The 13,975-nt window shown below is 34.7% G+C and overlaps 2 protein-coding genes across 2 annotated transcripts in view; both read right to left on the bottom strand.

Moving 5' to 3' along the window:
- Positions 1–4,807, bottom strand: part of fbl (fibrillarin) — a 5,014-nt gene extending 207 nt beyond the window's left edge. The window contains exons 1-9 of the mRNA XM_051130533.1: positions 4,648–4,807; positions 3,715–3,852; positions 2,490–2,636; positions 2,288–2,382; positions 2,033–2,203; positions 1,069–1,201; positions 853–965; positions 629–774; positions 1–527 (exon numbers count right to left, since the gene is read on the bottom strand). The exon at positions 1–527 is cut by the window's left edge and continues 207 nt beyond it. Of these exons, the coding sequence (XP_050986490.1) occupies positions 503–527; positions 629–774; positions 853–965; positions 1,069–1,201; positions 2,033–2,203; positions 2,288–2,382; positions 2,490–2,636; positions 3,715–3,852; positions 4,648–4,657 (978 nt within the window). The 5' untranslated portion in view covers positions 4,658–4,807 and the 3' untranslated portion in view covers positions 1–502. The remainder of the gene's footprint in view (positions 528–628; positions 775–852; positions 966–1,068; positions 1,202–2,032; positions 2,204–2,287; positions 2,383–2,489; positions 2,637–3,714; positions 3,853–4,647) is intronic.
- Positions 4,808–8,243: 3,436 nt separating this feature from the next.
- The window catches only part of kcnj21 (potassium inwardly rectifying channel subfamily J member 21), a 28,937-nt gene continuing 23,205 nt past the window's right edge, over positions 8,244–13,975 (bottom strand). Inside the window, exon 4 of the mRNA XM_051130532.1 lies at positions 8,244–11,005. Coding sequence (XP_050986489.1) covers positions 10,653–11,005 — 353 coding nt within the window. The 3' untranslated portion in view covers positions 8,244–10,652. The remainder of the gene's footprint in view (positions 11,006–13,975) is intronic.

Raw genomic sequence — 13,975 nt, 5'->3', positions numbered from 1 at the left:
ACTAATACTTCTGAAACAATTTCACAAAAAGTTTTGAATTGGCTTCCTGAAAACATTTTTTAGAGGTACAAACAAAAAGCAAGAGAGTGGGGAAAAAAAAAGGTGACATTCAATTGTTAAAATTTTTTACTAAAAATACTCAAAAGAAACAATAACAAATGTATGCTTTGGAAAACTGTTGATTTAGTTAACATAACACATCTAGCTTCCAAAAATTCTTATAAGCAAAACACAAAATTCATCTCTCGGTACAGTACATTCCATTACATGACAGATGATGATCATAGAAAGGAAAAAACAGGAGCAGAGTTACTCTCCATAAACAATATGTTGCCTGTGCCAATCAGGCAAGGGATACACTCCCAAACTGGTGGATGCAGGAAAATGGTTCAGTTATATCAGTCTTTTGTCATCTGCAAACTGTGGGTCCATCTAGTGGCAGAAGCAGTTATTTCAGGAGCAAAGGGTGATGCAAATAGTGATAAAAATTTCCAGAGAACTCTCACTTCTTCTGCTTGGGTGGTGGTCTGCAAAAAATTAATACACATTAGAAAAGTTTTTAATTTTATTTTCTGCAAAACTGAGCTATATTCATGTGTAGCTCTTAAGTTTATGCATCAAGACTCACCTGTAGATTCCCACAACAACTGCGTGATCTCTCTCGTACGGCTCCAGTGTCAGCTGCTCCTGAGGTTTCATGTTTTCAGCGCTCATCTTTTTAACCTCTGATGCAAACACTGCCTCCGGAGCGGCTGTTGAATCAATGCAGTTAGCCTGAGGAAGAAAATACGACAGTTAACAACTGAAGACTGAATGTTTGACTAATGAACAATCAATGTCAACACATTTTACCTTGATGGAAATAACAAAATGTCCTCCATTCTTGAGGAAGTTGTGTGCATTGAGGGCGACGATTCTTGTTTGGTCAGGCTGAGCAACATCGGCAAAGATGACATCCACCATACCTTTAAAAAAAAAAAAAAAAAAAAAAAAAAAATCAGAGGATTGCTTTATTAAACTAATCTGCAATGTGCATTCTTGTCCTACGTTCACATCACAGGAACTTACCAACAAGCATGCGATATTTGTGCGGGTGTCGTGCATCTTCAATGATGGGAATAATGTTGGTTCTCTTTTTTGCAACATTCAGCAAGTCTCTGCCTGATCTGTGGGAAAACTCGACAGCGTACACCAATCCCTCCTAGGATAAGAAAATGAATAAAAATTAGAAAATGTCAAATAATGCTTGAAATTAAACTTTAAATGTACAGATGGGAAGGTATTTTTACATTAAAAATAGGGCTGTCAAACGATTAATTGCAATTAATTGCATACAAAAGTTTGAGTCTGCCTAATATGTACTGTGTGTAATTATGTGTATATATAAATACTCACAAATTAATGTATATATTTGAGAGAAATGTTATGTACAATATATTTTTATTTATATACAATATAAATTATATAAAGATTATAATACATATGCTTGTAAATATTTTTTAAATATATACATGAATGTGTTTGTATGTATATATACATAACTATTACACAGTGCACATATGTATATTAAGCAAACTCAAACTTATTTCACATGTGATTAATTGTGATTAATCGTCTGACAGCCCTAATTAAAAATAGTTTAAACGCTTAAAGGCACTTTACAGTTTTACCAATAGCAGTGTTATTTTTTGTTTACTAATGTAACATGTAAAAATATATATTATTTTTTTCATAGTTCTGTTTGGCTTTATTATTTTGTCTCAGTCACATTTTGAGTAATTTGTATACTTGTTTTATTTTAATTAGCTTTGTTTAATTCATTTTATTTCAGCTTTTTCAGTTGCTGAACATTATTTTTTAATAGTTTTATTTTACTTAATGTTGCTTAGTTGTTAAAGTAATATCTGAGGCAACTATAATACTACAACATACAGTATTATGCAGAAAATACACATTTTAATGTTTTATATGATGATGATGTGTGCAGATGTGGGCTTTAACAATAAAAAAAAGGGAAAAGAGACACACATACCGGTCCAACAATGTCAGAAACGTGGGATACAGTGGTTCCTGATGCGGCTCCTAAGTACATGACCTTCGCTCCTGGCTTGATGTGGATCTGGTCAACACCTCCTAAAATGGCTGCGGCCAGCTTCGACCGGAAAGGATTCCATGCTCTGTACTCAATTTTAGTTTCTCCTTCCTTACATGAGAAAAAAAAATGAACATGTAATGAATACAACGCTTTCAGAACTGCTCTAGTGAATATTAAAGCTTCTATGCTCACCTCAACACTTATTCTCTTCTCTCCATACACAGATTCTCCAATCACCATGTTCTTTGTGACCAGGGCATCCTCTTTACCACGGCAGATAAAAACTCCTGAATTTTTAAACAGGACATGGTTATTTAACACATTCTTATCAAAAACAGCAACTCCAAAATGTTGTTACATCTGCATTTGAGAAATTGTGACAATTGTGACCCACCTTCATGTCTATGGGGCTCCACAGTCACTTTTTTGCCCCCTCTGAACCCTCCTCGTCCTCCTCCTCTTCCTCCACGGCCTCTAGGAGTGCCACGTCCACCCCCTCGTCCACGGAAGCCATCACCTCCAGGGGATCTGAATCCTCCACCTTTATCGAACAAGAGGCAAAGAAATAAAAAAAAGGGGGGTTATTAAAAACATATTGAAATACACCATATTTATATACTACCAGTCAAAAGTTTTTGAACAGTAAGATTTTTAATGTTTTAAGAAATCTCTTCTCACCAAGACTGCATTTATTCGATCAAAAGCACAGCAAAAACAGAACAATTTTAAAATATTTTACTATGTAAAATACCTGCTTTCTATTTGAATATATTTTAAAATGTATTCTATTCCTGAGATTTCAAAGCTGATTTTTAGCATCATTACTCCAGTCACATGACCCTTCAGAAATCATTCTAATATTCTGATTTGCTGCTCAAAATGTATCATCATGTTTAAAACAGCTGACTAGATTTTTTTTCAGGTTTCATTGGTGAATAGAAAGAACAGCATTCATGTGAAATATAAATATTTTGTAACATTGTAAATGTCTTAATCATCACTTTTGATCAATTTAATGCATCCTTGCTAAATAAAAGTATTCATTTCTATAATTTCTTTCCCCTCACAAAAAATTATATATATACACTGAAGCTTTAGAACGGTATAGTGTAAAATGTTACAAAAACATTTTTATTCCAAATAAATGCTGATCTTGGGTTCTTTCTATTTATTAAAGAATGCTGAAAAAATGCACTCAACTGTTTTAAATATTGATAATCATAAAAAAAAAGTTTTTTTCAACAGCAAGTCAGCATATAAGAATGATTTCTGAAGCATCATGTGACACTAAAGACTGGAATAATGATGCTGAAAATTTAGTTTTGATCACAGGAATAAATCACATTTCAAAAATATAGAAAACAGTTATTTTAAATAGTAAACATATTTTACAATTTTACTGCTTTTGCTGTATTTTAGATCAAATAAATGCAGGCTTGGTGAGCAGAAGAGACTTCTTTAAAAAATCAACTATCAATCTTACTGTTCAAAAACTTTTGACTGGCAGTGTACACTAACATTTACACATCTGACCTAAAAGTTACAAGCACTAAGAGAATAACGGATAACTCCTGAATTATATATAGAAAATAAAATGAAAAACAAAAAATCTTGCTTACCGAAACCACCTCTACCTCCTCTTCCTCCTCCTCTTCCACCCCGGTCTCCTCCTCCTCCTCTACCACCCCAGTCTCCTCCTCCTCTTCCCCCTCCAAAGCCTCCACGGCCACCTCGTCCACCTCCTCTTGGGGTGAATCCTGTCAAGAAAAGTCAAATATTAATGCACAGATGTCCAGCTTCAACTAACCCCTAATTAGGGTTAAAAAAAAAATAGTTAGAATTGCTTTTCTCAAAGAAAGCATTTAGAGATAATACTTTTACAACCTAGGGTTGCAACTGAGCTTTGGTGTTTAAATGTCCTCAAATCCAGCAACTGTATACGAAGTTAAATTCAGTTCATATTAGGTTGGGTAATGTGTCTTTATTACAGGCTGTCGACTAAACCAAAACTATTCGTTTGTACTAGGTTGTCGACTTCAACATGCTCTGACAGACGAGGTAATTTCCTAAACACATGTGGTCCTCAACAACGTGTGGAAACTCGACTACGAAAATAAGCTTTGTGCATAATATCCAGCCATAATCAAATACTAAAGACAAATTTAATTTGTAATTTTAAAAACAACGTAAACTAGACTAATCTTAGAAACAACAGCTTATCTAAGTTAGTTAAAAGCCATGTGGATCTTCCTCACCGCGTGTGCAGCATGGCTCTGTTGCTTGCTAGCACAATGTTATGCACCGCAAGAAATTAATAGCATACACCGAAACGTTTTTATAAGACCACGTCAAGTTAAAATGTTTAAAGACAGTAATAAAATAACAAACAATGACATTACATTTCAGATAAAAAGCATTTCGTGCACTAAAACTTGAAGCGCATGGCTAACTCGGCCGGCATGTTCACACTAACACTTATAAACACTCATATTTTAATCTCGCAACAACGAAAACAACCTTATATGTGTCAAAGAAACATATTAATAACTTACCTGGTTTCATTTTAACTTATTATGGATGGCTAATCCTGTTTTAATACTACAAATAGCTGCCTCTACTACAGTCCCGCTGCTTTTCCTCCACACTCGTTCAGCACTGATCAGGTGGCCACATGTGCGTCGAACGTCCTTACCCACAATGCACTTGCAAAACGTGGCCTTTGGTCGTTGTCCCGCCATCTAGTGGGAGCCATTGCGACTACAATAAAATCAACTGCGTCACTTAAAGGGATAGTTCAGCCAAAATGAAAGTTCTGTCATTAATTACCAGTGTTGGGCACGTACCTTTAAAAAAGTAATTAGTTATAGTTACTAGTTACTTCTCACAAATAGAAACTGAGTTAGTAACTGAGTTACATCATTATAAAAGTAACTAATTACCAGGCAAAGTAACTATTGCGTTACTTTAAAAAAAATCTAATTTAATATAACTATAAAATAAATATAAAACATTGTACACTAATCTACACTATGTTAATGTTGTTGTGGCCAGTGTTGGGAATGTTACTTTGAAAAGTAATTAGTTATAGTTACTAGTTACTGAGTTACTAACAGAGTTACATCATTATAAAAGTAACTAATTACCAGGGAAAGTAACTATTGTGTTGCTTTTAAAAATATATATATATATATTAAATAACTTGGATGACCCCAATATTAAATATGTTAAATGAATGAAATTTTTATAAAATTAATTACATTTTTAGTTTACTCACCAGACTAATATTAAATATCTGATATATTATAATTATAATTAGCATTCAACTTTAGCCATTAGAACTTTAGTAATTAGAATAACCATGCATGCATGCATGTTTGTCATGTTGACTGAACTTAGGACTGGTGGTGATATTGTTTGTAATTTAGTGTTTCTATGAACGTCTTGTTACTACCACGGATTCTACTATTAATAACAATATTAAACACACTAAGATTTAATGAGCTGCTGGGTTCATGAATATTAATCACGTTGTCTGCGTTCGCTCGAACTGATTTGCTGTAATCAAAACAGGGACGATAATAGGTGAGCGCCAGCCAATGAGATTGCTGTTTGCACATTAGTTCCGCCTACTACCGGAGAAACCAGCAGTTCTTAAAAGCTGAAGTATTCCAAAGGAGCTCCGTTGTTTTGAGAGGAAAATACAACAAAGAATATCGTTTACACGTAGCGCGTCAGTTCTGCATGGTATAAGACTCTGTCGCTCTGTATCTTTCTTTGGGTGTGTGAGACAAAGTGACGGTTAGTCGTGTGCCTTCACACTAGAGTTTACAGCTGGTCAAATACAGGTACGCTGCGCATCCATTCAGATGAACTGAAAAATAAAATTATAATAATATTATAATAAATGATAGTAACGCCGTATTTTATTGGCAGTAATGGTAACGGCGTTGTAACGTAGGAAACAGTAATTCGTTTGATTACTCGTTACTGAAAAAATAACGCCGTTAGTGACGCCGTTTATTTATAACGCCGTTATTCCCATCACTGTTAATTACTCACCCTCATGTCGTTCCAAACCTGTAAGACCTTCGTTCGGAACAAAAATTAAGATATTTTATTCAACAGTTCTTCTCCTCCAAATCACATCTTCCGATATTACTGACAGTACCTAACGTTACCCTGGTGAAAAAAACAGCATATGCTGGTAGGTATGTTTTGATGCTGGGATGCTGGTTAGGTAGGTTTTGATGCTGGTTTAAGCTGGTCCTTAGCTGGTCCAAAACCTACCTAACCAGCATCCCAGCATCAAAACATACCTACCAGCATATGCTGGTTTTTTCACCAGGGTATGCACTAAAACATCGTCGTGGTATTCTCTTGATAATGTAATAGGAGGATAAGAATTGTTGAATAAAGTCTTTTTTTTCTCGTGGCTTCATGAAATTATGGTTAAACCACAGATATCACATGGATTATTTTAACAGTGTCCTTTCTACTTTCATGAGTCTGTGAACATTTCAGTTGCATTGTTGTCTTTTCACAACGCGTCATGAATTGACGCCATATTGGCGGCACTGAACGTAAACAATGCAACTGAACCGAACGAAACTCGCATATTTTGCTGATTACTGCTGTTGAAAATGGTCAATTGCTGTCATGTTTTGGGCTGTACTAATCGGTCAGACCAGGAAAAACATTTGGAGTACTATAGTCTGCCAAAAGTTTTAACAAATCAAGGAGAAGAGTGCAAAAAACTGTCTGAGGAACAAAAGGCGTTTGTGGTTGGCTGAACTGAAGCAGGATTTCCAGGGCAAGAATCTTGACAACATACATGTTTGTTCTTATCATTTCAAATATTAGCCTAATGTCTGCTCGTACAGATCTTTACCACCTATTAACTTTAGTTTGCTTACTAAGTCCTTCTCTATTTAATTTAGCAGCTTTCACACATTTTTTCCATGGTTTAGACAGCATAAATTAGCAGAACAATGTATTCAGTAGTACATTAACTGTGCAATCCATGCTGTTGTTTACATCAGAGTATCGCCAATATGGCTGTGCATCCAGGTAACTTACCAAATCGTGACGTAAGTGCAAACCCTCTATTCATGGTCAGAAAGCTTCAGGTCATCAGAAATATCTTAATTTGTGTCCTGAAGATGAACGAAGGTCTTAAAGGTTCCAAAATGACACGAGGGTGAGTAATTAATGATAGAATTTTCATTTTTGGGTGAACTGTCCCTTTAATTGATTGGCTGTGCTTCATAGGAATACAGTTTTATGTTAGTAGTATAGGTATAGTTTATTAAAGACTATACGCTTACACAAAAGTGCCATATATTTTGTACTACCATATGTTTTGTACGTATTACCACGGTAATACCATGTTTTTGAGTGTCCACAGACTTAAAGGACTTAAGCCTAATTAACAAGAAATCACTTTACAAAGGGGGACGATAGGACAGAAATACAACAAAATGGCAATGGTGGTGACTAATTTCAGACTGAATACTGCAATTCAAACTGGCAACAAACATTTGTTTTTATATTTATAACTTGTTTATCTTTGTGTGTGAAGACATTACCAACTGGAAATCATAGGGGATATGATTAGAAACATTTGTTAGGACTTGCTTTAGTTGCTTTTTCCATTGCATACCATAATACTGGTTTTAACAGTTGACAAAGTACATTGTAGATTAAAGATGACTTTTGTATTCTGCAAATGTAACTGTTTAAAATACATAAAACAAGACTCACAAGACCATAATACCCTTTGCTGCTCTTCAACAATGCCGATTTTATATACCTAATCTAAGAATGTGCATCTTGGTCTTTCACACTTTCCAAAGTGTGCCTCGACAAATATGTTAGGAGCAAAACATACAGCTTTTGCTCCAGCTGTGACACAGAGGTGTTGCTCTGCATTAGGTTTTTGAGGCAATTCTATAATTTCATTTTCTTATGAATCAACCAAAGAAACAAGAAAGTGCTTTTGTTCTATTATAGAGCTTGTGTTGTTGTAATGTTTTAGCATGAGCATAGCTAGAACTCATCTTTTTGCAGAGGGCTGTAGATGTTGTTTTACATTATCATTATTTCATATTCTCAGAAACTCAGTACAGCGCATAGTGTCTGAGAAGGATAATCTTTTATTTAATCACTTTATTGTAAAATAAAACAGAAACGTTTTAATAAATCTAATGTTAAAAAAAAACTAACAAACAAACAAAAGAACTAAAGACGAGTTAGAAATAACAGTGAGGGTGTTTCTAAAGCAGAGTTATTAATGACAGACAGAAGATAGCCTATCGAAAATGACAAAATTAACAAAAACAGTAGCTACAGTACATTTCATACATTTCAAATAAAATGAATAAGCAACACTTACATTGTGCGTTTGTTTGTTGGGTGTTAATATCCAGCTTTTACTGTTACATATCCATCATTCGAAGAAATTAAATAATGATATCCCACCATTAACCCTTTGGCAAATCTCACTGAAATTGTCAGTCAGTTGTTTGTGAGGTCTGCTAACAGCAGAGGTCGCTGTTTGCTAACACAGAAATCTACTATTATTCTATACAGCATGTGTATAGTTCCATACATGATGTGCAAGTTGAAGCATATTCTATGCATATTCAGCGCGCCCTTTATAGGGAATGCAGTGTCCTTCATTAGTTAAATGAAAAACATGTTTTTTTGTTAGTTTTTATCAGCAGTTTTACACAGAAAATGATAGAGAAGCTTGATTCTGCCATGAGAAAAAAAAAACAACAAAAAAGGAAACTGCAGCTTAGGGCTCAGGAAACTGCAGTTTATCTTAAACTTTAGACTTCCTTTCTTAGAATTTTGAGAAAAAAGTCATAATTGTGAGATATATACTCAGAATTCTGACCTTTTCCCTTGCAATTCTGATCTTACGTCTTGCAATTCTGTGTTCATCTCGTAATTCAGATTTTTTTTTCTCAAAATTCCAAGTGTACATTTTAAATAAAAAATTTATGAAATAAAAAATAAAAAAATGTAATTGCGACATCTCATCTCATGTATTATATCTTGCAATTCTACATTTTTTCTTAGACCTGTGAGAAAAAAGTTAGAATTATGAGATTATGCAAGAAAAAAAGTTGTGAGATAAAGTCACAATTATGAGATAAAAAGTCGCAATTACTTTTTAAATTTTTTATCCCATGGCAGAAACACTGCAGAATCTGCAAAATGTGCAGGATCATACAAAATGCATGTTATTTTTTATTTTGTACTGACCTAAATAATATATTTTACATAAAATACATTTACATAGGCTATAGTCCACAAGAGAAAATAATAATTGAATTTATAAAAATGACCTGTTCAAAAGTTTACAAACATTTGCTTCTTAATACTGTGTTGTTACCTGAATGATCTTCAGGAAAATCCTTCAGCTCCCACAAATTCTTTGGTTTTTCAGCATTTTTGGGTATTTGAACCCATATTTTTTTCATTTAGTATTGCCCTTCAGAAGCTACAGAAGATTCCCCAGAAGACAAAATAAGTTAAATTTACCCTGATCTTCAAATTAAAAAAAAATTTCACCCCCTGGGTCTTTATGCTTCATTTTTCCTTCTGGAGCATCAGTGAGCGTTTGAATCTTCTGTTATAGTTGCATATGAGTCCCTCAGTTGTCCTCAGTTTGAATAGGTGGATCTCAAAATCATTTGAGATCAGTCATTGCTGGAAAGGGTTCAAATACACAAAAAAGTTGAAAACCAAATAATTTTTGGGACCTGAGTAATTTTTATAAATGTAACTTTTATTTTCTCTTGTGGACTAACATCTTTTATGTGAAATATCTTGTTTAGGTCAGTACTAAAAAAAATTATATGCTTTTTGTATAATCCCTCTTATTTTTATAAAATAATTAACATTTTGCAGATTCTGCAAAATATGTGTAAACTTTTGACCTCAACTGTAAATAGAAGTGCGACTTTTTTAAATAACAACTTCTCAGAATTGTGAGTTTATATCTCACAATTCAGATCTTATATCTTGCAATTCTTCCATTTCCCCCTCATAATTGCAAGAAAAAAGTCAGAGTTTTGAGATAAAGTCACAATTCCCTTTTTTTGTTATCCTGTGGCAGAAATGCTGTAGTGTAGCTATAAGCACCATCTGAAACGATAAATCTTAATCTCTATAAATAAACTGGATTCAGAAATACTTATAAACCTGGAAAGCAATAATGCAAGCTCAGTAGCGTGTTAAGCAATCACATTACAAAGCTGCCAATACATACATCTTATTTAAATAAACTGCATTTAATTTCAAGCTAAAAGAGGTTTTAAGCATTTTTGCGCCTAAAGTTTAAAAACTTTACCGTATGCATTTTTGTTCTATTCTTGAAAACAGTACCAGTGTGGGGTCAATGGCAAAATGCAGACCTATAGGCCTATAGATTTGTAGCTATTCCTCAGCTTATGTGGCGTTTATGTGGCTGAAGTGAGTTTTTGTATCTCCATAAATTCCTGTCTGCCACATAGGGGCAGCAGAAGACCGGAGATTGCAATGCATTAATTCATTCTTGCACACACTCCATTCTGTTCACATCACCATTGCTAACAGTCTCTTCTGCTTCTGCTTCTGCTTCTTCGTCTGCCTTTGTCTCCTCCTCAGGCATCTCCTCCGGACTTGGGGGCTCTCCCAGGGTTGCTGGAGGTGAAATAGGGGGCAAAGGGATAGCTTCTCCTTTCTTTGCCAGTTCTGCCAGCTCCCGGGCGGAGCAGGAAGGGGTTGGAGCGGGGTAGGTGTGATGGAACGTGTCATAATCCACCTCGTAAAATCCCTCCTCCAGCGAGAGCACAGGGGTGAAACGTTCTCCCCAAAGCACCTCTGAGTTCAGGTACGAGCTACGGGCTTGACATGTCATTCCTGCGGGAAAAGACAGGGGAAAACATGCGTGAGCAGAGAAAAGTCAACAAAAATAGCAGTGAAAAAAAGAAGAGTCTGATTCCAAATGACTATGGTGTGGACAATCATAAATAGTTTATGCATGTCACGAAAAAATAGAGATATGAAGAAGTGAGACTCTTGATAAATTGAATCCAAAGTAGGACAAAAGAGCAAAATTTGGAATGTTAATTATTTAGAGCGATACTTAAATGTATAGTGTTTCCAAAACAAAGAAACGTAAGACAAATGCCTACTTGTAAATCTATGTATAATATGTATAATGCACACTACCAGTCAAAAGTTTTTGAACAGTAAGATTTTTAATGTTTGTTTTTTTTTTTAAAAGAAGTCTCTTCTGCTCACCAAGCCTGTATTTATTTGATCTAAAGTAAAGCAAAAGCAGTATATTTTTGAAATATTTTTACTATTTAAAATAACTGTCTTCTGTTTGAATATATTTTAAATGTAATTTATTCCTGTGATCAAAGCTACATTTTCAGTTAATCAAAAAATCCTGTAAAAAGTATCACAAGTTCCAAAAAATATTAAGCAGCACAACTGTTTCCAACACTGATAATAAATCAGCATATTAGAATGATTTCTGAAGGAGCATGTGACACTGAAGACTAGAGTAATGATGCCAAAACTCAGCTGTGCATCACAGAAATAAATTCTATTAGTGAATATTAAAATAAAAAAACACTATTTTAAATTGAAATAATATTTCACAATATTACTGTTTTTTCTGTATTTTAAATCACATAAACGCTGCCTTGATGAACAAAAAAGTAAAAAAACATTAAACATCATACTTTCTGTTGTATGAGCTAATAATATAGTAGTAAAAAAAATCATCCTGATTAGTTCAGTATTGGCTTTATATTAAAACCACTTTTCTAACATTTGCTAAAGAACTAACTGTTCCATTATGTCTTTTTCAAATATCTAAAGGTCACTGTCTAATTGTGCTTTTGACCTTTGAAAAGTTAATAATGATCCCTTCAATATGTCAATAGAAATGTACTTAAGCTTAATTAATTAAGAATATCATGTTTCCCGTGAAACGCACAGACATGCATGCACATGCACTGCTGAATATTTATGGGCACGCTGCCTAAAAATAGAAAACAAGCTTTCTCATCATCTGCTTAAGTGAACCTCGAATAACCGCATCAATTACTCCAGAGACGTGCAGTGACAAACAGAGCCACAAAACACACTTTCAACAAGCATCTCTTTCAAACACACACAAGTAAACACACACAGAGTGATATATAGAGGCTGTCATAATGAATATAAATGACATCTAGGAAATTCAGCAGATATCATTCATCAAACACATCAAAATTCATGAGATTCCCAGTGTACAGTAGTTCGATAACCACACAGGGTACGCATCGAACTATACACTCAATGAATGCTGCAAGAGAGAAGCTTCACTTTCAGAGCTAATGCTCTGCAATCGACTTTAACGCCTCCATTCGGACATTTTAAACTGTTAATTTAAAACCATTTCACTTTGTACAAAACGCTTTATTAGCCGCCCAGGGAAAATCTAAAACATTAGACTATTTTAGAACCCCAAACCAAAGGCTTGCTGATAACAAAGCCTTCATTTATCAGTGGAAAGAAGTTTGTGAAACATTGTGAAACCTCTGAGGGCCACAGCAAACAGGTTTTACTAAGTGCAGCACCCTGTGGGAAGTATAAAAGGTTTTATTTAAGGGTCTATTCTGAGTTCTAACACAGGTTAAGTTATCTTAACAGCATCTGTGCGTGCTATCCACTACCACAGACAATAATTTTATCCCTCTGTTTGTACAAACGTGGTTAAAATAATAGCAGTCTATGGTGCAATTAATTCCAGATGGTTTAAATGGGTCATCAGATGCCCATTTTCAGGGTCTTAATGAAAAGTCTATAATATACTTTGGTTAAAAATTCTCAATGGTTGTGTAAAACAATACCCTTTTTACCTTGTCAGCCCATTCTGAGGGATTGTTGCTTTAAATGCAAATTAGCTCTGCTCGTCCCGCCCCTCTCTTCTCTCTGTGAAGTGACAAGCAGCTCTGAGGAGTTTACTTCAGCTGCATTTAACGTGTTTAGCCGCGAAACTTGCTAACTAGCACGTTATTAGGAAAGGTGATTGCAGATATTCATAAAAAAACCCTTATATTCACTTCTGCTGTAGGTGAAGCTGAATGGTTTGTGTGAACATAGACGCATTTATGTGGATCAGGAGGCGCATTCCCTTCACAAACAGACATAGTCCACTGCATCTTCAGATGTCAGGAGTAAATGACGACCACTATGTTCATTATTACATCCAGCAACACAACACCTCAATCTGAGATATTCTTGTCTAACTTACATCCCTGCTCCAGCATCAAAACAATGGAGGTCGGACTGTTACAGATGATCTGAGGTACGATGCTCATGTCAATCAACTATCGTGGGTGTGATGCCACAAAGGGGGATATTATTTTTACAGATTAATTAAAAAAGCACTGCATGGATTTTTATCATTATAGGGTAGATTTGTACATACACTGCCAACACACATTAATGTTCAAACAACATGTAAAAGTGAACTTTGCATCCGATGACCCCTTTAAAAAGCAAAACATGCAGTGTGATTTTTTTTGTTAAAGCATTTATTTTCCATATAGATAGGTTATTTAAGCTGTAAAGTTGTCTGAATCATCCTTTTAGTGGTGACACTATTGTTCTAGGTGGATGAACCTCTGGTTATGTAAGTTTTTCCTTCTGTTTCATGACAGGAATAATATTACTTTGCACAGAAAAGATTAATAAGCACTTTTATCACACTTAATAGTTATACTCCCAGATTCACAGACAAGGCTCAAGTCTAGTCCCAGACTAAAATGCATGTCTGAGCTGTTTTAATGGAAGGAAACTTGCAGTTACACTGCTGTTCGAAAGTTTGGA

This window comes from Labeo rohita, chromosome 16 (genome assembly GCF_022985175.1).
Source record: "Labeo rohita strain BAU-BD-2019 chromosome 16, IGBB_LRoh.1.0, whole genome shotgun sequence".
Taxonomy (NCBI): domain Eukaryota; kingdom Metazoa; phylum Chordata; class Actinopteri; order Cypriniformes; family Cyprinidae; genus Labeo; species Labeo rohita.
Note: the sequence above shows the minus strand (reverse complement) of the source record. Positions and strands in the feature narration are given on the sequence as shown.